This window comes from Camelus dromedarius, chromosome 21 (assembly GCF_036321535.1).
Source record: "Camelus dromedarius isolate mCamDro1 chromosome 21, mCamDro1.pat, whole genome shotgun sequence".
Classification (NCBI taxonomy): domain Eukaryota; kingdom Metazoa; phylum Chordata; class Mammalia; order Artiodactyla; family Camelidae; genus Camelus; species Camelus dromedarius.
This window is the reverse complement of record NC_087456.1, coordinates 24,468,897-24,493,101: the sequence shown is the minus strand read 5'-3', so window position 1 is coordinate 24,493,101 and position 24,205 is coordinate 24,468,897. Positions and strand designations below refer to the sequence as shown.

Sequence of the window (24,205 nt, the reverse complement as noted above, 5' to 3'; positions counted from 1 at the left end):
GAGTTAAGTAAAGAGGAGGGAAACCTAGGGGGCCGCCAGTGTTACAGGAGGCGGGCCTTGCACCCGCGATAATATGCGGGAGCACTAGCTTCCCTAGGCGAGCGCTCCAGGAGGGCTGTGACCAACTGTCCACGCCTGGTGCCGGTTCGGAGAAGTTAATGGGAGGTTAGAACTCCCTGGGGCGGCAGTCCGACACCTACACTTCGGAGAGGGACCCGCGCAACCCAGCTCAGCCCACGCGGCACCAGCAAACAGTTTCGCGTGGCCTGGGCGTGGCCGAGGGGGCGGGCCACGCCCCGTTTCCCAGTTCCCCACCACTTCCCGCTCCCATTGGTCAGTAGGATAGCCAATGGGCGCTCGGATCGAGGTCCTACCCTGGGTCTGACTCGAAAGCTCCTGCCAAAACTTTGGGAGTTTTTAGAGAGGAGTTTTTTTTTTTTTTTCCTCTTATTACTTTTTTTTTTAACTAACGGATTATTATTGTTGTTGTTTTAAATTTAGCTCTTAGGGCTTAGCTGTTTGGGTGTTTCTTTGGGTGCCCGGCCCCTGTCTCCCCGGCTTCCCTGGCGTGTGCGGAGCCCCGGCCCCCGCCCGCCTCGCCGCTCCAGCGCCCCTCGCTCGCCTCCAGCCCGCGGGGAACGAGGGCGCCGCGCCGCCTTTAAAGTGAGGCCAGGGGCCGAGGCTGTGATCAGCCGGGATCCGGCCCTCGCCTCCTCCTTCGGTGGCGCTACGGCTCCCTGGCCTCTCTTCGGTTCCGACGGAGAAGAGTAAGCGGGTCGTCCTGGGCTGGGCTGCCTCCTCCTCCTGGACTTAGCGCGCCCCTCCCCGCGCACCCACCCACCCACCCGGCCCGGCCAGGCCGCGGCGGCCGCTGGGCGCACCCCGCCAGGATGTTCGCCGCTGGGCTGGCTCCCTTCTACGCGTCCAACTTCAGCCTCTGGTCGGCCGCCTACTGCTCGTCCGCCGGCCCGGGCGGCTGTTCCTTCCCCCTGGACCCCGCCGCCGTCAAGAAACCCTCCTTTTGCATCGCGGACATCCTGCACGCCGGCGTAGGGGAGCCAGGGGCGGCCCCGGAGGGTCTGGCGGGGGCCTCGGCCGCCGCGCTCACCGCTCACTTGGGTTCGGCTCACCCGCACGCCTCTTTCCAAGCTGCCGCCAGATCTCCGCTTCGACCCACCCCAGTGGTGGCGCCCTCCGAAGTACCAGCTGGCTTCCCGCAGCGGCTGTCTCCGCTCTCAGCCGCCTACCACCACCATCACCCACAGCAACAACAGCAGCAGCAACAACCGCAGCAGCAACAGCCTCCGCCTCCACCCAGGCCTGGGGCCTTGCAGCCCCCGGCCTCCGGGGCACGGGTGGTCCCGAATCCCCACCATAACGGCTCCGCCCCGGCCCCCTCCAGCAAGGACCTCAAATTTGGAATTGACCGCATTTTGTCTGCAGAATTTGACCCAAAAGTCAAGGAAGGCAACACTCTGAGAGGTAGGTCTTGGGCGAGAGGCTGCAGGCCTCTGACAGGGGCACTGACGCACTCTCTGATTCCTGGGCCATTTGGGCCGCCTTTGAATGTTTTTTCAATTAAGGATAAATCGGTAATACGAGGGAGAAGAAACTGAATTGTAAGGGGACTATGAAACATTAGGTTTTAAAGTCACTTTGCTCTACATTAAAAAAAAGAGAGGGATCCAAGAATGCTTTAAAAACACGCGTTGCAGAATCAATATTCATAAAAATGGTGTCAATATTTGTAAAATGACTATCATCTGTCTCTTTAATCACATATCTAGGGAGAGAACTATATTATCTGGCAGGGAAAGCCCTTTTGGGGAACACTTTTGCTTTCATTGATCTGATTTCTAATAAAATTTCACCCAAGGAATGTCGATGAACAGTATGGATTCTAAACTCCCAGAGGAGAGAGCAGAGTGAGGGCTCCTTTGGGAGGACGAGTTAGGTCTGTGGAATTCTTGGAAAGCACCTGAAAGTGACTTCGTTTAGGCCTTTTTTAGGTAAAGCCCTTCCTTGCTACGTGCGTGGACGTGGACCTGCGGGGCACACAGAGGAACATTGCGTGCACAGCCCCTTGGCCGCTGTCAGGAGAGAGGGGTTTCAGCACTGAGACAGGGGTCTCTCAGGACTTGGCTCCAGGAAAACCGAATGGAAGGGAAGGGAGAGGGGAGAAACAAATCTCGGAGAGAGTATGGGTTTGATCCAGGTATAACAGCTCTTCCCTCGTTCCCAGATCTCACGTCGCTGCTAACCGGCGGGCGGCCTGCAGGGGTGCACCTCCCCGGCCTCCAGCCCTCCACCGGCCAGTTCTTCGCATCTCTAGATCCCATTAATGAGGCTTCTGCCATCCTGAGTCCCTTAAGCTCGAACCCGAGAAATTCAGTTCAGCATCAGTTTCAAGATACATTTCCAGGTATGGAAACCCTCTGGAACTACAGCCTAATGGGCAGGTCAACTGACAGGACACTCAGGACTGGCGTCTCGCATAGCCACCGCGGTGTAGCAATCCCCGTGTTGGTGTGGGAGGCTACCACGTCCAGAGAGAAAGCGAAAGATTTCTCAGTGAGCCAGCTCACTCTTTGATCAACTCCCAGGGGAGAGGAGTGGGGGGCCTGGGGAACCAGGAGAGTGTATGGGGGACGGTGGGAGGGGGCTTTCCCTAGTCTTTTCGCTGGAGAAAGTGGTTTGAAAATAAAGCAAGAGTTGTTGCTGATTAACATACACATATTTTGCAATGACCTCAAACATTTTTGCCTGGAAAAGTTCCGTCTGAGTGCGTGGGCACCGATGCGATTGGGCTCCGTTGCGCGTGCGCGCACACAGACACACACACACACACACACACACACACACACAGACACACACACACACACACACACACACACACACACACACACACACACACACACACACACACACACACACACACACACACACGGTAGAGAATCGAGGTTGTCATCTTCATATCCTTCAGACCCGGGCGACTTTTCGCCTACACTTGGAATGCCTGAAGGCCACGCATTAGGTTTATGTTTTCCCTTTGGAATTAATCCACCGGGCTTCTCCACTCCATACTCGCTTTAGGCCTTCCGCCTATTGGCTTAAGAACTGTAAATTTCCTCCTTAGAGAGGCCACTCGGTGTCTGCATGAAGGGCTTTCTGAATGGGGGTAGAGGCGACTGTTAACACAAAACAATTTTAAGCATCATGATGAGCCCCAGACTTGCAAGCCGTACACAGAGCACTAACAGCTCTCCTCTCTCTCTTGCTCTGTCTCCTGTCTGGTGTCAGGTCCCTATGCTGTGCTCACGAAGGACACCATGCCACAGACGTACAAGAGGAAGCGCTCGTGGTCTCGGGCGGTCTTTTCCAACCTGCAGAGGAAAGGCCTGGAGAAGAGGTTTGAGATTCAGAAGTATGTGACCAAGCCAGACCGAAAGCAGCTGGCAGCAATGCTGGGTCTCACCGATGCACAGGTAAGCCAGCTCCGGCCAACGCACAGCTGCCTGGCCGGCAGCAGTCCACCGCTTACCCGCAAGGTCCCCTCCACCCGCTGACTCTCCTTTTGTGGTGGAAGCTCGAGATCTTGAATTTCAGAGACTTTGTGGGCTTCTGAACTTGAGACAGGAGAGAGGAAGGGGTGGGGGAGAAGGATGGAAAGAATAGCCCTTCCCCAAAGATGTCTGTCAACAAGCGCTGTGTGTTTATTTTGGCCAACAAGCAAAAGCCTTTTGCAGAGAAGGCAAATAGGCCGAGAGAGATAATAATTATATACTCAACTGTAGCGCAATTTGCTGTAGGAGGCAGTTTATTTCGGAAGAGATAAAAATCCAAAGTCAAGAGATTGTTGGGGTTTTTCTTCCCCCTGTCCTCCCTCCTCCTCCTGCTGCTGCTGCTGGATTGTGAAATCCCCAGTTGTGAGGAAGTGAAAACATCATTTCAAACGGAATTACTTAGCCCCAGTAGGGCGAGAAGTCCACTTGGAGTGGCCACAGTCAGTCCAATTTTCTAAGGATGTAATGGGGGGCGGGGAGGAGTGAGGAAGAGAAAGAAAAAATGGCTTTCTTAGAACATTCAAGAGCATTTCAGTAGGTTCTGCCTACTTGAGTTTTTTTTTCCCCCACAATAGCAAATCTATTGTTCCTGAATTCAAGGTTTTTTTCTTTTCTCAAATTCAAGAACTGAATTTTTTTTTTAAAGAAAAGTTTTTGAAATAGAAGGGTCACTGTTCTTCCACACCGCACAGCAGTGGCCCTGGCTCCCTGGGTGCTGAAGATTCTAAGCAAGGCAGAAGCCAAAGGCAGGCACTTTTTCGTAGCTCCCTTATGCTCCCCTACTTCTGTCCTCCATTACACAACTCCCCTCCCCAGCACACACACTGGAAGAGCCCAGCCGTTTTCCACCAGCTGTGGATGTTATTTTTAAAAGGGAAGCTGGAACTTGTGTGAACGCATTGCGTCCCCCAGGGGATTATATATTTATATAGATTCTCCGCCCCATCCCTACCCCCTTCCTCCACTTCGCACAGGTTTGATTCCAGTATTTTCGGAGACCACAGAAGGATTAGTTTATCCTGGGCTGGGGCAGGGTCCTTATCAGCTTCTGAGTACACACATGCCAAGGAAATGCTCTTTTATAGAAGGTTCTTTGGTGCCCTCACTCTCCTGGGGTTAACTCTTTGAACCCCCTTTCCCCTCTGTTTCCCACGGTTCTTCATTAAAAAGAACTGTTTTTGCAGGGAATTGTCTTCGATAGTGGCAGTAGAGGAGGGGCCAATTTAGCAGGAATTTTTAATGTTCGTTCGCCAAACCCTTGAAATTTTGTGCGAAACCTTGGATACATGTGCACTTTTCTGGGCCAGGGGTCTATAATTTTAATCAGATTCGTATGGGGATCCTGACACATGTGGGGTTAAGAAGCATCGATATAAGTGTAAAAAAAAATCTCCATAGTTGAAAGGCAAGGAGCAGGGATCTGCCCTTCCAACAAGCCTCCAAGTCACTTCAGGCTGGAGATCAGAGGGCCACATATGGAGAAACATTTCTAGTGGATTCCCTAGGCCAGGATCCCTGGCGATCTCATTGCTTCTCCTGGCTGCTTCACAGTCCCTGCCCCTGGCGCCGTACCTGGCCTATGGCGGAGGTGCAGGGGATTATTAGCGGTGCTTGCCCGTCTTCGGAGTGGCTCCCGAATGGGATGCACGCGGTTTGGATTGGAACGAGCCTGCATTTCACCTCCATGTCCCTCCCTGTCTCCTGACGGTGCGCAGGTGAAGGTGTGGTTCCAGAACCGGCGGATGAAGTGGCGGCACTCCAAGGAGGCCCAGGCTCAGAAGGACAAAGACAAGGAGGCGGGTGAGAAGCCGTCGGGCGGAGCCCCGGCTGCTGACGGCGAGCAGGAGGAGCAGAGCCCCAGCCGCTCGGAGGGCGAGGCCGAGAGCGAGAGCAGCGACTCCGAGTCTCTGGACATGGCCCCCAGCGACACAGAGCGGACTGAAGGGGCCGAGCGGTCTCTGCACCAAACAACGGTCATCAAGGCCTCGGCCCCGGGCGCCCTGCTGGCCGCCAGCAGCGGTGGGAGTGGGGGGAGCAGCGGCAGCGGCAGTTTTAGCTTCAACGGCCTCAGTAGCAGCAGCACCAGCGCCGGAAGCGCCGGCAGCCACGGCAGCGTCGGTAGCGCGTCAGAGCTGCACCCCGCGCCCCAGCCCGCCCTCGGCAGCGCCCCCAAAAGCCCCGAGCCCGCCCAGGCATCGCTCGGCGGTCTATAGACTGAACAAGGTCGGAGGCGATGCGGGGCCGTGCGTGCAGTCTCCCAGCTTCCCGTGTGGGCTGGATTTTGTGCCCACTTTACGGTGGCAGAGGAGCCAGGACCGGAGACGCAGCAGCATAGCTTCGATCCCTACGGTCCCACCTCGCCCCTCGCTGCCCTGGCCGGCGCAGTCCACACCACATGGAGCCCGGGGGAGTCTGAGTGCCCCTGGCCTTCGGCTCCCAGCGCCAGCCGAACACTCTTGCCCGGATACAAGCAGCTCACACTGCGAAGTGCTGGGCTAAACAGTCCTCCCCACACTGGGGGTCATGGCGCAAAGACACGATGCACTTAGGTCGCCACAAACTTGTAAATAAAATGTTTACTACAGTTTGTAAAGGCCGCTTGGCTTGCTGGGACGATGTGATCGTTAAGGTGCGAGTTCTCCGACCAGAACCTGAGCCCCGGGGCCCTGCAGGTGGCAGCAGGTGGAGATGGGGGACTGGAACTTTAGGGAGAAGTGCTGCAACCTCAGAGCCACCTTACTGCAGAGATGGTGCAGGGGCTTACAGGTTCCACCCATTCAGATGTCTCCGTAGCTAGCACTGACTGCTGCTGCTGGATACTCCATCTTTGACCCTGAGTGTGGCCTGAGAGCCTAGGCAGCCATAGAATCTGTTAGGCCTGTCTGGTAGATGGCTTCCCCACCGGGAGTCAGGGCATGGTGAGTGTGTGCACTAGCTTTCTGCAGTTCAAATGTAAGCAGAGTTGAGTGAAGAAGACAGTGGTGCGGGGACTGGATCAATCTAGCCGCAGGTGGTACTCACAAGGTGGCTGCTTAGAGCCTGGCTTGGAGCCTACAGGCAATTCCAGTATAAACCACCCCTCCTTGGGATGGAGTAGGGGGACCCAGCAGGTCTGTAGTGTCTGGAGAAAAGGATAGACAGACCACATCAGTTAGAGCTAGAATGCTGGGCCTGAGATGGCTTTAAAGCTGCCAGATCATTTGGAGGACAGAATGGTGATTTGTTCAAGGTCAACTCCCTTGTCCAAGGTGGAGGAAGAATCCAAACCAGAACTCAGACCTCTTGGCTCACATTTGACCAGCAAGGGGCCCACAAAACTCCACAGTCTGCCCCGCTTCTGCGGGCAGCCCCCACAACCCGATGCCCCCCCCCCGTCTTCCTCTGCAATTGGTCCAATTCAGGTGTCCATTGAACTTTTCTTCCACCTCCAAGCTGGGGTGAGCTGAGAGGCAGCTTCCCCATCACACTGCAGCTGGAATATAGCAAATCTATTTTGCCTCCATGCTGCTACTGGGGTGGGCCATTGGAAGTTTTTCCTTTTCTTTTCTTTTCTTTTCTTTTCTTTTCTTTTCTTTTCTTTTCTTTTCTTTTCCCTTCTTTCTTTTCTTTTTCTTTCTTCTCTTCTCTTCTCTTTCTTTCTTTATTTTCTCTCTCTCTCTTTCTCTTCCTCCTTTTTTTTGGTCAAACCTCTCTCCAAGACCCCTCTCCCCTCGAAACTATGGAATATCCAGCGTTAATAAAGTTATTTCAAGAGATTTAAAAACAAATAGACATTTCAGGCAAGCCTGATCACCTGGGTCTATTTGGTACTAAGCTGGGGCAAGGGCACAGGCCTCTTCCAGGCCCACCATTCATGCCAGGAAGCTGATTGCCACACAGAAGGCATTGGGGTGGGAGAGTGGTGATCCTAAGGAGATACTGAGGTAGGTCATCGAGCCTAGGACACACCCCAGTCCCCTGGCCAGAGTGAGAAGGCTCCTAGCGGCTCCTTGGTCTGGCTTAGCTGCTTCCCTATTTTGACCAATTTGCTTGAGCACAAAGAACTCTGTTGTAGACATCTGGGTCCAAGGGCAGAGTAGAGAGGCCCCAGATTTAGTCTTCTTTAGCCTGGATCAGCCAGTTACCTGGGCAAGTTCCAGAGATGCAAAGCTGAACATTCCCTGCCCCAGTCAAACTACCTGACCCCCTAATCGAATAGAACCCCTAGAGGAATGTGAACAGTGGGGAGGGAAAGGGAACCACCGGGTGGTCTGGTGGTAGGAAAGCTAAGAGAAAGGTAGAGCATCCCAGGAGGGACCTCAGTTTAAAGGGAAACGTGAGCCAGTTGTTATCCCTAAACGAATCATAAGTCTTGGGGTGATGGCAGTCTCCCCAATTACTGTGAGTCCCAGCCTGAGTTGGGATGATTTGTCCATACCTTCCACAGGCTCTGCTTCCTGAGTTCTAGGATTCTCTCTGTACCCTTATTTTGCCTTCACTACCGAGATTCATTTCCTCCCACTCCCAAAATATTGAAATCCTAAAACCAGGACAACCCAAGAACACTGAATTTACAGGCACTTAAATTCAGTTCTGGCTTTCCGGAGAGTAAAGTGGCAGCACGTATACCTAGCTGAGGAGCCCGGCTGGGAAGGCGAGCTGAGCAGGGTTTGGCGCTTTCTGTGCACTGCAGCTACCCCGCCCTCACGAAGCCCGCGGGTGCGCGATGCTTCCAGACCTCCGCCACATTTCGCCACCTGGGCGCCGTACTTTCGAAACTGAAGGAAAACATCGCCCAGGGACTGTAATGGTGTGATTTCAGGTAGAATTCGCCCCAACCAGGTTCCGCCAGATTAGAAGGTGCAGTGGAACTGGGGGTCTGGGAGGGAAGTGAGCCGGCCACATGAGTTGGGATGCTCTTGGAGGGATAGCAGGAGGCGCCCCCTCCTCAGCCATCCCACCTCTCATTCCTGAACATTTTCCTTGTGAAACTCTGGCGGGGCTGTACTCTGGGCAGAGGATTTCTTCCACATTTTCATCAGGAACGGAGTGTCATTAGCCCAGGAGAAGTTTAAAGTTCATTTAGCAGAAAAGCTGCCGCAGGACGGAGGGTCCTCTTTATCTGGCCGGGTGGTGGGGAGGACAAGCTGCTTTTTGGGCCAGGTCACCTCAACCCGGGATGGCTTGCTCGGCTCTGGGTAGGGGAATTTTCCCGGTGGTGCTCGATGCTAGCAAGAGCTGCCAGGGAAGCTAGAAATTCTTAAACGAAGACAGAGATTTCACAGGCATGGAAGAAAATGCCGAACGCGCAAGGTCGGCGGACCCCAGGCTGGCCGAGACCCCCAGGGCTGGGGCTTGGAGGAAGAGGGTGCGCCCGGGTCCCGGAGCAGAACGGAGCCGAGCTGCGTGCGACCCCCGCCCCTACCGGCGCGCCCCCCCGGGACTCGCCCTTTGCTGAAAGCAGCAATAACTCTTGGCCCAAAGCAGGGCCGCGCCTCGCCAGCCCAGGAATCCTCGCGGCGCCAAGCCCTCGGAGCAGGGGTTACCAAGGCGCAGCTAGGGGCGCGCAGAGGGCTGGCGACTCGAGCGCATCTCTGGGCCAGGAGGAGGATCTGCTACGCCCCTCGGGCGCGCGCGCGCGCACACACACACACACACACACACACACACACACACACAGAAAGGCACAGAAATGCACAGAAAGAAAAAAGGCACACAGAAACGCAGACTGACGGACACGAGGGACCGTCTACTGGCTAGTTCAGCACTTTGTGGGCAAATAAAGTTCCGCGTTCTCTGCCACATGGCAAAGCAAAGTGAGGAGACTCAGGCCGCCTTCCTCTGCCAGGGTGGGTGGGTGGGGCTCTAGGTCTCTAGAAAAGTTCCCTTGCGCCAAGATTCGCCGACTAAGCCACTGAAAGCAGGGGCCCCTTTTCTCAGCCTCAGCCGAGGGTGGGCAGGGACCGCGATGCCGGGAGTCCTTGGGAGCGTGTAGTCATCTCTGTCCTGTCCCCACCGAGGCCAAAGCTGTCCGGCTCTGCGGGACTTCAAGGACAGGTCTTGCCTCTAAGGGAGGTTGTGGCTCACATACTGGCCAAGGACATCACCCCGTGTCCTCTCCCCCACCCCACCCAGCAAGGATTCATGTATGGTTGGGGTGGGGGACATTTGCTCAAACTCCGGTTACAAATCCCTCCGGTGCCCTCCGCATCTCAGAGCTCTGGGATCTTTTCCGTGACTGCCCCCTCTTACCAGGGTCCGAAGAGGGGTGTTGGCTAGGGTTCTGCTTTGCGCCCAGCTGAGCCCAGGTGAGCTCTGGGTGCCCCGCCTGCTGGTCCCCCCTTCTCTAGGTACCAAAGGGAGTCGTAACTGGAATATGACCCCGAGTTCTCCTGTAGTCACAGCCACGGGGAGCTTTGGGGCCCCGAGGGAGGGGCAGGAACCCGGACTCGTACCAGGGGATTTTCTGTGGGCGTTTTAGACTTGAGCTTAAAACTTGTCTGGCTTTAACCTGTTGAGCTTTAACCTATTCCCAGATCTGACCCCACAAAAGTGCTCAAGCAGTGGTGGACCTCAAACAGACTCTCGGAGTGCTGGACGTGCCCTAGGCGGTTCTGGAGGAAGAAATGGGGAGAAGTCAGAGGCTAAGGCCGATGACACAGCCTCCTCCAGTTGACTTACCCTAGTCTCCCCTCCACCTTCATCCTTCTTGAAGAAGGAAGAGCCAAGAAAGGCGAGGAGCTCTGGAACCTTCACTTTAAAGATGCTCGAGAGATGACCCTAAATGCGCAGGGCCTCAAAGTCCCTCTTTTTTAGCCTGAGGTTGGGGAGGAGGTTGCACACTCCATGGTCTTTGTGAAGATGCAACTACTGGGTTTTAACAAGGACTTTAACTGCAGGTGTTCGGGCTAAGGGAGATACACCCCGATTTACTGAGCTTAAGTCTGGCTCACAGTCTCACCTTCGAGATTGTGATGGGATTGGGCAGTTTACCAAAGACAGATGATCAGCCTTCGTGGCTTCTCCCCTCACACAGATACTAAAACCTGCAGAGTTCATCCTCTGCAGTGGAGCCCTTTGATAATCTCAACCTCTCACACGGGGTACACTTTCTAAGATATCAGCCCTCCATCCCAACCAGGTTCTAACAGAACACAGGCTCTGCCAGGATGGGGTGGGGGTGGGGGGCTCTGAGCCTTTTTGACAGATGAGCCTGGAGAATCGCTGACCCCTGGTTCCTTGGTTGCCCTGCCCTCACTCACTTTAGGAACGAAGACTGAATGTCCCCGAGGGGGACGACTTCATTTTAAAGGATAAGGCAACGGAGGCCAGGAGTCTTGATGCTTGTCCAAGTTCCTCTGGAGAGTGAGCACCAGAACTCGGATGGGCTGTGGGGTTAGTGACTCCTAAGGTACAAGAGAAGGAGAGGGGTCCTGCCAGACACACTTGACCATCTGTATTCCGTCACGGATTATTAAAGCTCAGTATCTTTTTCAGAAGAGCATAAGAGGGCAGAACCTCTGTGGGAACAATGGACTCCGGTTGGCCTGCCTCCTCTTCCCCCACACTGTCCCTGAGAGGTGTCCCTCCAGGAGTCACAGACCTTGGTTTCTTCCCCGCTCAACCCCCCCCCCCCGCCCCATTGACATCCAGACCCTTCAGCAGGCGCCGCCTCTGTACAAGTTTAGCTTTGCTAACAGTGTGGAGGGTCCAGGCCACACCCTGCTCACAGGAGTCAGTTTGTCCGTGGTGCTTTTCCTCTTCTGTCGATCGTTGCTGACGCTTGGGATTCTGGACAGGACACGGGGTGCGAGGCCTGTTTGACTAGCCAGGCAGCCGCTGCGAGGGCTCCTTCTGTGTCCCCTGCCGGTGGACCTGGCCCCGGCCGCGGCAGATGCCGAGCTCCCTCTTTTGCGCCGTCCACAGACCGGGAACAGCGGCTACATCACCTGAGGCTCGCAAGGAGCTCGCGGCTACGGCGACCCCAACGACTCTCTCCGGGCCGAGTATGGGAAGAGGTCGGCAGGTGGGGCGCGGGTTCTAGTGCGTGAAAAGGGGCACACAGGATCCCACGCTGGAATAGGAGAACCCAAACCAGGCAAGGAAGCGTTCATTCATTCACCAATTACCAACCGCGAGACCTTGGGAAATTTAATCATTTGGCTTCAGTTTCCTCATCTGCATAATAGGAAATAATCAAGGCTACCTAACATAAATTGCTGTTAGGGGTGATCGCCTTATCAAACGTGAAATGAGAATAGTGGGCGGCATACAATAAGTTCTGTAAGCTTAGATGCTGTTATATTCCTTGACTCATTCATTTATTCATTGCAGTATTCACTGAGGTCCTTATTAGTATCTGCGCAGTTGGAAAAAAATATACCAGACAATCCTTACGCTCCAGGAAATTAAATTCATAGGTGGAGGCTTGTTAATGCCATGCAATCACAGTGTCCCTGGAGGAACTCTTTAAGGAGTAGCCCAGAATTTTGGATGGACTGCCAGGTGATGGCAGGGGTTGCCTCATAGACTCAGACTCCACGAGATGCCCATTGGCATTTCTTCCTCTTTGTACTCCTGGCGTTGTGCCCTGTGCACACAGCAGGTGATCAACACAATGCTGGTGGGTGCAGTTGGGAGTTTTCCTTGGGACTCGGAAGGGGATAAAGTTAGCGTTTTCTGACACTGGCTTTGAGGGGAGTTTAACCAAGGGTCAGGGGTCCAAGCAGGGAAAAATATGTGTTCACTGCTGAGATCGTGTCAGGACAAATAGCACTTCAGGAGTTTTATTAAGTTCTTAACTAATCGCCTAGAGGGAGGGTCGTCAAGAAGGAAACCGGACATCAACTGTCCCTTTATGTGGAGAAAAGCACACACACCCCACCCCTCTTCTTGAGGGCAGGACTGAGCTCTGGGGCTCGGTTGGAGAAATTCTAGCACCTAGCTCCGTTCTTGCTCAGGGAATGCTCCTCAGAAAGTGTTTCTTGAATAAATGAGTAACAATTACTGTGGCCCTTGTGGTTATTTATAGTGCCAGTAGGTCCTCAGGAACAGCATGACAGCATGGTTAGGACTGGAAACACAGGAGGAAGCTAAGCAGCAAGGTACGGAGCTACCGGGCGGTGACCCCTGGAAGAAGAGTGGATTTGGAAGTCCCGAATCATCAGGCTAAAGATACTCTGGGTCCCTGATACTAACATCATCACAGAACAGCAAGAAAACGAATTCACGAGCCGCGCTCAGTAAGTTGGCAAAACGTTCCTTAGCGCACGTTCGTTCGTAGCGTTGCGCATAGATGGGCATGGCTGGCCTCATCTTGTAAGTTCAATGACACGTCCACGATCATTTCACTGACGGTCGACAGAAGAACCAGGACTGAAGCGGGACACTTTCTCTGTTTCCTCGGCGCCCCACCCCCCGCCCTTTCCGCTCGGGCCTGGTCGCGCGGGGCGCTGGGGCTGCACCAGCTTCTCTGCGCGCAGGGAAGGGCAGTGCAGAGCCGGAGACAAGGGGCGGCGCGTTGGCTTCAGTGTGTCTTCCCGCATCCCGCCTTCTCCCTCTGCTTTGCAACAGCGCCGGTTTGTTTTGAGGGGTTCCTGAACTACCCTCATCCCCTACTCGCCTCGTGCGATTTTTGGGTCAGTGAATTCCAGCCTCATTTTGATTAGTCAGAGCTGTTTATTTGTGTTTGTCGGGATCGGGGTGAAGAGTTCACACAGCACAGTTCCCAGCACGTGGTGCGTGCGAGGTCAAGAAATGAGCGGAAGAAGAAATGAACGAACAAATGAACTAATGAGTGAATAGAACTCCGTATCTCGCGATCCCCACAGGCAACGGCCATTTTTCTGGATCCCTCTGTGGAGAGAGCCACAGGCCGCGCACGCCCTCCGAGGGAGTGCCCACGAGGCGCGGCGCGGTCCGAGCTTCCCTCTACTACCCCGGGGCGCGCAGATCCGGCTAAGAGCCTTGGGAGGTCGCCTGACCCCGCCCCGTTCGCCACTCGTTTGGATCCAGTGGAGGGTCCTGGGTCCTCCGTCTTCCAGGATTCCCCAGCCTGCCGGTCGAGCACCCAATCCAAGGTCAGTGCGGGCCCTCAGGCCTCAGCCTCGCCCGAGTTGGTGCCGACGTCAGCTCCGCGCGGGTGAGCAGCGCCCGGAAGGTGGCTCCTGTAAGGCTGCCTCGGGTCCTCCGCAGAGGTCTAAGCCAGATCCTCCTATCCCCGCCTCCCGCAGTGTCCCTGCTGTCTGTGCTGGTTTCTCTCTAGGGCCAAGAGCTAAGTGTTGTGGTTGAACAAATGGGGTGAAAAGCTTGAAGGGAAAAGGAGTCAAATGTACAGTTTAAAAATCGAATGTCGGGTATGATTGAAACGGTCCTCTTTCCCTCAGTCTTCACTCTTCCTTATCCTCCTCCACGCTATGGGCATCCCTACCCTTTCCTGTTTTTTTGTTTTTCCCTCTCCTCTCCCTTCCTCGGGTCTTCCTTTTCCTCCTGGGATTGTTCAAGTTTCCACTCAGGACTTAAAGAGGAGCCGCCCCCTCTGGTTACGTTCTGGGGCGACCACAGGGGACAACGTGAAGGGCAGGTTATGAGACTTCAGAGGAACGACCCAGCTATCCAGAGATGGTGGACTCCAGCCTCGCTTATGAACCAAAATATAATGAAAGGCAGTGACTTGTTTTTATTATTATTTTATTTTTTACAAGGAATGGGCCCTTTGGGGTATAAAAAGATCCTCAAGAGTCCCCTCCTCCCCCGAGGCATTGTTTAGGAGCCAAGGCCATGTGCCTGCGACCTACGGGGCCACCCACAGCCTAGGTGCCTTGCATCAATGCTCTACGCACTCACCATTTGAGCCCCTACTACGTTCTGGGCGGGCTCTGGGTTAGGGACTGCCCATTGCAGCGATCAGAAGGGTCCCAGAGGTGCGTCTTCTGAACCAAAAGTTTTAGGAGAAGGAATCTTTCTCATCTCGTTCCCACCTGTTTTGATTTTCCTATTGCAGAATAACGGTCGTGAGGGGCCCCATCCTGCTTCCTGAATCCTCTTCCACAATGCCTTCCCATTTTCTACCCGCCAGTTTGCTCAGCAACTTGGAGGCAGTCAATATCCCTTTTACTTACGTTAGGGGAACATATCTGATACAGAGCACGGTCACAGACTCAGGCATGGGCACGGTCACAGCGATTCTGTGATCTCATGACAAGCAGAAGGCACTCAACGAGTGGGAATTGTTATTAAACGATCACAACTATTACCATCATTACACTGCTAATTTCTTCCGGCTGGGGACGCGTCCTTATGCGCGATTTGGAATCACCCACGGTGGGGGCGTGCAAGTGAGAATGGAGGAAACAGACACGATCCTTTCCCACTCTTGAAGTAGGAATTGAAAGTCTTGTATCTCATTTAACCTTCACAGCAACACTGAGCGGGTAGATACTGTTCTTCCACTATTTAAGAGTAAGGAGCCGAGAGGTTGGGTAATTTGATCCAGGTACGTTCTCCGCTGGTCGGGGGCGTGGCCAAGCCTCTGATTCAGAAACCAGGGGTTTCTTGGTCCAGTTCCTGAACTGGTGGGTTTCTGTGATTCTTCAAAGAAAAAGTTCAAAGTTCAAACAAATCTTTGTTCTCTTTTGTGATGAACTTTTTGATCATTCTAAGAAATAGCCACCTTAAATTGTGAGTGTAGACGCAACCACATAAAAATCTATTAAGAATCGAATCCCTTCACCCCCAGGGAGAGCGCATTCCTGGTATGCGGAGGATGACAACTGCAGGAGGTGAGGGCCTATTACAAAAACATCTTTAAGCGACTGGTCGCCAAGGGCACCGACTGTCCCCCTCCACCTCCGGATGGACAGATCCGAGCTGTCTTGAAGTCCAATACGCTTCCCCTCCACACTCAAAGTCACTTCTCTAATTCCATCCCCTCTGGCCTCCCTCAGACCTCGCCTCCATCCCGCTCTGCTCTATCTCTCCACCTCAGCCTCCTTGGCTGCGGAGAGGAGCCTCCTGCAGGCTGTGGCCCGACTCCTAGCGCCCCTGTGCTGCCCTTGCCGCGGCAGGACGGCAAGGTGACCCGGCCAGGAGCCGCCGCCACTACCAGCAGCGTTCTACCGCCCGCCAAAGTCACCGGGATCCTAGTGAGGGGCCCGGCGCGGGGAGGCGGAGGGAGGCGGACGGACCCCGGTCTCTGAGCGCCGGGCGGGGCGGGAAATTTATGGTCTGTGTACACTTTCTGGCTCCAGAGCCCCGCGCACCAGCAGGATGGGGCCCTGCGAGCCGAGGCCACCGCGAGCTAGGGCCGCAGGCGCCCGGCCATGTATGGTGCCCACGAGTCTCTCCTTCCTGCTGCGCGAGGGCCATAAACCTCCCCAGAGTGCACGGCTGAAAACGAAAGTCGGGGCCAGAGGTGGGCTCGAACCTAGGAAACCGGTTCCCAGGCCTGCGGCCCGCCGCCCTCCGAGGGGGTCGCGTCCATACTGGAGGTTTGGATCGACGCAGCGTAGGGCTGCGTGGCCCTCAGCGCAGACAGGTCTTTGGCCCCGAGTCTCCCTATCTTCTGGCGTTACGTCGAGGCCTAGACTCGTCTTCGTCCCTTTGGCCCGAGGCAGATAAAAGGGCCCATCAAAAAGCCGGAGCGAATGAGACAACTGGGGCCTTGGGTGCCGGAGGAGGCGCAAAGATGGTCCGGACGATAGGCCAGGCAGGCAGCTCAGTGCCAGGCAAGACTAGATAGAGGTCCGAATGCTCACCCTTCATTCCTGCCTGGTTAGCACCAAGCGTGTCCACACTCTTCCCAGGCCTGGCCACTGGCGCACGCTAACTGTGAGCACGAGGCCAGAGCAGGGCAGGTCCCTTTATTCATGTTGTCACCAGGACTAGTGCCATGCAGTGTAACCGCTTAACCAACCACCTGTAAGAACGCTTTAGCCTAACACAATTTAACCAATAATACCAGGCACAACTTTTTGATTTACATCCAGTAAAATGTTGCATGCCTCTGTGCCAGACACTGTCTTAAAACCTTCATACGTATTAATTTATTTGCTTTTCACCAAATTCCAGGTAGGCAATTTAAAAACTATTACCCCCATTTTACAGATTAGTAAACTGGCAAAAAAAAAAAAAAAGAAAAAAAATTCGTTGAAAGACTAGTGGTTAGCAAGTGGAGTCGGGAATACTTTACAGCTCCCTCTCGCCATAGGCTACATTATCTAAGTCATCTATAGTACTAATGGGACATGTATTTATCTCGAGTATTGAGTTATGCAGGCGCGACGGCGCTGATTTCCCACAGAAAGCCGGGGTCGATTTACCCACTCTCACTGCTTCTGCAAAGGAGCAGGACACTCGCCCTGGCGCTAGGAACTGTGAGCCCTCAAGGTCAGGCAAGCAGGGTGGCAGAGTCCATAAATACTGGTCTTCTAGCAATGATCCTCGGGGCGTGTTAATTGCAGTAGTAATTGTGAGTCTCTGTGACACCGACTTTTCGCCCTCTGCTTTCTTGTGATTTACTGTTGGGGCGGGGTCTCAGTACCCAGAAGCTCTCCCGGACCCCAGGCTTGGTTAAAAATGCCCGCTCTGCTTTGGGGTGCGTGAAGCTGCTTATGCAGGTGGTGCCTTGCTAGTGCCTCTCCAAGGACATCTAATTATTCTTGTTGGCACCTTTACTTTGTACGGGGAGGTGAAGAGTCGCACCTCCGAATCTCTAGCACCTCTAATTAGGTGCGTCCTGGGATAGGGACTTGGAGTTGACAAAGCTGGGGATTTATTTGAAAATAGGTGGAGACATAGGAGTAAAAGGAGCAGAGTTGAGTATGAAAGAACAGAGTGAAAAAAAGGGACAAAAAAGGAGCGAGAAGATGGAAATCATGAAAATAAGTGGGATTTGAAAGTATTTCTCACATTTTTTTTAAAGAGGGTGGGCGGGGTTGACACAACTCGTTTGGGGCTGGGCCATAAATTAATAGATTTATTCCTCAATCAGGAAAAAGCCATTAAGATATTCTTGGCTTCATCTGTGGGAAAATAATTTCTTTGATTGAGTTGCCCCAGAAGACCCTCTGAAGCCCTCTCCTCCCCGCCTGGAGCAGCCTCCTCTTTCCTGCCTGCCGGAAGGAGGGGAGAAGGGGAGACCCCAGGGAGAAGAGGCCTTTCCATCTTTTCCAGCATCTTGAATTTCACTTTGCGCATTTCTTTCTACTTCTTGATTTGATCCCCACTGCCTTGGAGACTTGGAACCTCAGAGGGAAAATTCTCCCGCAGCAAGCCCAGCCACCGTCTCTGGTCTCCAACCCTTAGGTCGTTCTGGTTGATCCGGACTAGGCTGTTGGCCTCTTGCCCGTCCCGCCTGCTCCAGCACATGGAGAAATTTGGATCTATGAGCAAGAGAAACCAACTCTGGGGGTGGGAAAGAGGCAAAAGTCTCCCCCAAAGGAGGAAGGAGCCCTAGTGCAGAGTGGGTGAAGCATTGTTCCTTCTGAGCCTAGAGGAGCTGACTCTTCCTGTCAGTCCTTTAAGACTCCAAGTGTGGGCCCTGGACCTTTAAGTGTCTCTGAGACCCTTTGGGGGAACCCCTGAAGTCAAAACTATTTTCACAATAAAAGATTATGGACTTTTCCTCTAGTGCACAATGGAGGTTCCCAAAAGCCACATTAGGTGTAGTGATGTCATAGCTCTGATAGCCTGTGCGATGATTGCGTATGTTGTAGTACATTTCAAGGTGTACTTTTAGCATTCTTGGTTTTATATCTATACCTGTGCTGTGTAATTATTCACATTTAAATTAATTTAAATGAAATGAAATATTGATTTCCTCAGCCACACCAGCCACATTCCCATTGCTCAGAAACCACATGCGGCCAGGGGCTGTGCCACATTGGACACTGCAGATACAGAGTATTTCCATCATCAGGGAAGTTCTACTGGATAGTGCTAATTTATAAGGTAAGTATAAATAGATACAATTACACATACAAGTGCCGTTTAGCATCCTCAATCATTTTTAAGGTGGTAAAGAAGTTCTGTGGCCAATATTGTTTGAGATTTTCCCCTTAGAGAATCTTTAAGGTCACACCAATGACCTAGGCATTGGAACTAGAGAGGCTAAATTTGTGTGGGCTCTGCCCTCACCATCTTCATGATCTTGGTCCATTTTCTTAACTCTGAGTATCAATCTCTGCTTCTGTAAAACAGAGGTAATAGTTCCTGATAACTATTAAGGCAGGATGTGTAGCTGGTCATGACGAGTGTAAACTCTGGGGCAGAACTGAATGGTCTCATATCTCAGCTCAGCCCAGATGACTCTGGGTTAGTTTCAGAACTTCTCCATGGCTCCATTTCCTTATCAGGAAGTTGGATTAATAATAATAATATCTTACCTATAGGGTTGTTGTAAGAATTGAATTAGAAAAGTAAAAAGCACTTAAGAACCACTAACTGGCATACTGAAATTACTGCTACATATGTGTTGGATATTATTATTATTATTACATATATAAAGTCCAAACATTACTGGGTCACAATAAAAGTTAAGTCTCCTCCCCTTTCAGATGTATATATATGTATACATATATATATGTATACATATATATATTTCTTTATACACACAATTGTGGCAAAATACACATAACGTAAATTTACCATCTTAACCATTTTTAAGTTTACAGTTCAATAGTGTTAAAATATCCAATTTCCATAACTTCTTCATCTTGCAAAACTGAAAGTCTGTATCCACTAGCAACAACTCCTTATCAGTAAACTTTTTATATTGATGTGAATTGGACTCCAGGTTTTAGAATTTTAGTCACTACTTTTGACTAAGTACTAACTATTCCAGTTAAGAAATCAACTAGTCATTCAAAATAGTTGAACTGGTTAATCAGAGTCCCTCAAAGGTAACCAGGCTCCACTAAATATGCCAGTTCCGTTGATTCCTCTATCTTTAACCCCTTGGATCCCAATAGCCCCTCCCGACTAAGCACTGACTACCTTCTGGGGTTGAAGATGATGGGCTGTCCCCCAGATGACTGCTCACTCTGGTTTTATGGAGTTAATGATGATTGGTGGGTTAAGTCACTGGGTCTTTGAGATATTTTCTGAGAAGTATCTGAAAGCTTGATGTTGTTACAAGAGCAGATAAAGAAAAATAAGTTCAAGATGAGTCTCTGGTTGCACCTCTAGGCCCTGGTAAAGGTCAGTGATCATGAATGGGACAAAAATCGGAATATTTAGATTTCCTTTTGGTTAAAGTAGGTAGGAGGAGAGAAAAAAAATTCCCTAAAATTGTGGTAGTCACTAAGAAGAATTAAATGCTTCCTTTTGTAGCATTTCTCTCTCTCCAAGGGTTTAGTATTCTGCACTTTTTTTATTGAAAGAAAATAAAATTTTCAGTGTGAATATTCAATTAAAATGTTAGATAAATATGGTAGGTCTACTGCATAGGATGCTTTCAGATGCAAGTAAAAGAGAACTCAGTTTAAAAGAGCATAATCAATAAGGGAAATTTATTGCATCACATGATTGAGAAAAGTTCAGCAGCAGAGTCAGTTTCATGCATGGTTTGATCAGGGCTCTGGTTCTGTTTTCTGTGGGTTTCTCACTTTCTCTCTGTATTCACTTCATGCTCAACCTAGCCTCCCTCCTGGTATCAAGGCCTCCCTCACAGCTGTATATACTATACTGTATTGAATAGGAAACTGCCTGTGACCCAGAATTCCCAGAAAAAAAGGCTAATGGGACTGGTTCATTCACACAACCCTCCTTGCTTTAGTCATTATGGTTAGAGGAATGGACCACCTGATTGCATTTGCTTGAGTTCCCTCTTCACTCCTGACTTCAGGGACCTTGAAAGGACATTGGGAAGAAGGGTATTTGGAAAGACAAACAGAGAATGGAAACTGAAGAGGCAATACAGGAGTAGGAGTCCACTATAGCATGTACCTTCACTGAGGGCACAGTTAACTTGTAATCATATTTGTCATGATTCAGATCACTTCTTTTGTCATGTAATTGTGTGCTCAATGGGCACAGAAGACAGTGCTTGACCCAGCTAGAAGGATATTGCACTGCAGACATCTCACCAGTCTTGAGATGCTGGCTCTTTTTTCACATCTTTAATGCTGTTTCCATTGTCAACAATTCCCATGTTATGTTCTTACCTTATAGATGCTGTGATGTGTCTAAGTCACCTTGGATATTTGTTCAAATTCAGATTCCTACTGCTTTTCTACTAGGTTCTGCTTTACTAGGTCTTGGATAAGGCAATGACTGGATATTTGGACATTTAACAAGGTATCCGGGTGATTTCCAATATCAGGCTAGCTTAAGAAATAATAAACTAAAATTGGTTTTGCTTTTTCTCTTTGCATTGGCTGCTGGGGAGCTTAGCATTCTAACTCCTGAAAAGTGTTCAGGGCTGTATGGTGGTGAATTTTGAATACTAATGTTAGTCCTGGCATAAAACATCTTTTATCCAGGTTTTCTTTTTTTTTTCCCCAAATTTCTCAGTGAACAAAATTTTATCATACCAAATATATTTTTTGATATTCTATCTGAAAGTCTTTTTGAATGAAGTAGAATATTTCAGATGGGATTCTGGCAGGAAACAGAACAGCTGATTTTTGAAGAGATGTTTTAAGAGGGACTATATACAGTGGTGTGGACAGGATTTGGGGAACCAGCAAGAGATGTGGAGGATCTAGAAACAGCTGGGAAACCATTATGATCCCATCTTTAAAGGCTGGGGAGGTGTACCAGTTTCCTGGGCGACTATCACAAATTACTACAAACTTGGTGACTTAACACAACAGAAATTTCTTCTCTTACAGTTCTAGAGGCCAGGAGTCTGAAATGAGTTTCCCTGGGCTAAAAAGCCAAGGTGTTGGCAGGGCTGCTTCCTTCTGGTGGCTGCTGGGGGAAAACCCACTTCTTACCTCTTCCAGCTTCTGATGGCTGCTGGCGTTCCTTGGCTTATGTCTGTGTCACCCCCGTCTCTGCTTTTCTGGTCACACAGCCTTTGCTTCTGTGTCAAATTTCCCTCTGTCTTCCTCTTACAAGCACGCTTGTGGTTGCGTTGAGTGCTCACCCCAGTAATCCAGGATAATCTCGTATTTCAAGATCCTTAATCACCTCTGCAAAGTCCCTATTGCCACATAAAATAGCATTTCCAGGTTCCGGGGATTAGGAACTAGTTCTCTTTGGGGGCCATTATTCAGTCTCCCCACAAAGAATGGTGCTGCTGAGCCTGGAGCTGGGGAGAGAGGACCCCAGCTGTGGCTGTGGGCAGAGGGCATGGGCCCCATCACAGTGCTGTCACTTGTCCCTGCAGGGAGGGAGCAGGAGGAAGAAATACTCTTACCTCTCCTTTCTCACCCTTACACCCCTGCCCTGACCTCCTTCTGGCATGTCCCATCAGCTGGCACATCCCATCAGCTAAGGGGGGAAATGAGATTCAGAGGAGCTAGCCTCTTGGGTTCAGGGCAGGGCAGAGAAGAGAATGGGTCTGGAGAATAAGCAGAGTGCAATACCAGCCCACTGCTGAGCTGCGAGCATGACTGTGGTCCTGATCTCTGAGCTGTTTCTCAGAGGAGAATCTTGTGCTAGACTTAGTTGCTCAGCACACAGATGCATGCTCTAGCGTTTCCATGGAAGTCTGAAATCTAAGTCCTTCCAGTTAAGAGGAGGTGGTCTGAGAGATTTGAGGGTGAGTTTCTGTCCAGGTTTTGGATTTCTCTTTGTCATCCCCAGTGCCCTAGTCTAAGGTAGAAAGGGCCATTGGGTTGACATTTAAGAGACTGAGCAGGAACAGGATCTTGGACATCAGGAACCCGCACTCTGAAATCAGCGCCGGTCCTCCTTCCCCATCAGGAGGTTTCAGCCCCAGAAAATTACACTGCATGTCTTGTTTTCAGGAACCCATGCTGTTCTGGAGACTGGCAGTGGAATTCTGATACGTTGCATACGGTAGCTGCCATCTCCATGTAGAAATTTAAAACTGAGCTTGGATCAGCCAGAGACTGGGCCAGACCTGGGTTATGGTGCTCGAGCCTGTGGGGCTGTAGGCCCAGCCCACCCAGTTCACACCTTCTCTTTCCCTTTGTCACTTCCTAACAGGTACCCCCCTCCCTTCCTCTGCCCAGCTTGCCTATCAGCCATGCGCACAGCCAGTGATTCCCTGAGAGACTTGGGCATCCCTTCCTGGCAACCTCGCTGGGATAGACATCAGGTGTTTTGGGGAAGCTCCCATGTATAAATTTCTGCCTTCTATGATTGCCTTTTTTTTTTTTTAAATTGACATTTGAAACTAAAGACAAAACCAGCTGCTTCTTGAGGACAAAAAAGCAAAACATGAAAAGAATCTCCCATATAACCCAGTGCCCCCCAAAGCCCAAGCCAATAAAATGAGTCTAACCAATAATTCAACCTCCCTGCCTTGTTCCCTGTGACTGAAGCTGGCAGAGCGGCACAGCAGGGAACGCTCATCAACGAGAAATTTATCATTAGCAATTTTATTAGGTTTAATGTAGCCAACAGGGGCTACTGATAGTTTCAGTGTTCTTTTTCCTGAGGGTTTTTTTCCTCGCCCAAAAGGATAAATGTTCTATAGTATTGCCATTGAATTGTCTTTGTAATTGAGCGTAGCTTGGTTGAATGACAAACTTTTCAAAATACCATCTCTGAGAAAGGATTCCGCAGTTTGTAATCTATACAGATTTGCCACTTGAATCTTTCTTTAAAAAAATTTTCAAGGCTTCGAAGCATACCTACCATAATTATTCTAATAATCCTCTAAAGGAGACATTCATCTGTCACGGTTGCAAGCAATTTCTTTTTGGTAGGAACATTTTAAAATGTCTTGTTTGGACAGAAAAGACCATCCATTAGTTGGTAATTTAAGCAAGTTACTTAAAGTGGGGGCAATTAGGTTAATGAGACAGTTGGTCTTTTGAAGTCGAATGGGAGCAGGGATGAGCTCACCACTCCTCCAGAAGACATTAAATCAATCTGGTGTAAAAGGTAGGGGGGCATCGTTCCCTCCTCCAGTTTCAAGGAAAGATCACGCGTGTACAGATTTAGCTCCGAGCAGGGCCATCAGGCGGTGGGCCCCTTCGGCTCTCTGGCAACCACCATCCGATGGAGGAAGACTCGACAGCTGCTCCAGCTATCACTGGGGAAGATGACAGGCCTGGATTAGGCTTTTTGTGAAGGAGATTCACTACTGAGGGAGCAGCCCCAGGCCGTGACATGACAGAACCAGGGACACACGGAATGCCCCCAAACGAAGCAGATGGAATTGCTGATAAATGAGTTGAAATGGTAGAGGTCCCTATAGCTAGAGCCGGCTGGATTTACAGAAAGTGCTCCATGGAGGGGCAATTTCAGCGCTGCCTTTAGATGTTAATCAGAGGCATTCATATGTTCTGTCGTTCACCCTTCAAAGGAAGGTGTCAAATATCTTGATGAAATACCTCTCCCGCTTACTCAGACAGGGGAATCAGCCACTCTGTTGATAAATGACTCAGGGCGAATCGATAGAGGGAGGGTCAGGCTTGGCGAGCCCCTTGGCCACAGGGCAGGAGTAATTATGTCATAATCAGTCTGTGGGGCAGAACCCAGCCAAGGTCATGGTCCATGTTTGAAGGCAACATCTGGAATTGGGG

At 51.2% G+C, this 24,205-nt stretch overlaps 1 protein-coding gene across 1 annotated transcript; it reads left to right on the top strand.

Annotated features, from left to right (window-relative positions):
- The first annotated feature begins 445 nt into the window (after window positions 1-445).
- HLX (H2.0 like homeobox) lies at window positions 446-6,156 on the top strand. Its single transcript, XM_010992920.3, has 4 exons — window positions 446-1,482; window positions 2,243-2,422; window positions 3,301-3,485; window positions 5,279-6,156. The coding sequence occupies exons 1-4, from the start codon at window positions 891-893 to the stop codon at window positions 5,774-5,776; spliced, it is 1,455 nt and encodes a 484-aa protein (XP_010991222.2). The 5' UTR covers window positions 446-890; the 3' UTR covers window positions 5,777-6,156.
- The last annotated feature ends 18,049 nt before the right edge of the window (window positions 6,157-24,205 follow it).

Bases quoted from the DNA above. Each gene is read 5' to 3' on its own strand.
- HLX (XM_010992920.3), top strand. From the start codon at position 891: ATGTTCGCCGCTGGGCTGGCTCCCTTCTACGCGTCCAACTTCAGCCTC. The intron at 1,483-2,242 runs GTAGGTCTTGGG...CCTCGTTCCCAG, and splicing joins GGAAGGCAACACTCTGAGAG to ATCTCACGTCGCTGCTAACC. The intron at 2,423-3,300 runs GTATGGAAACCC...GTCTGGTGTCAG, and splicing joins GTTTCAAGATACATTTCCAG to GTCCCTATGCTGTGCTCACG.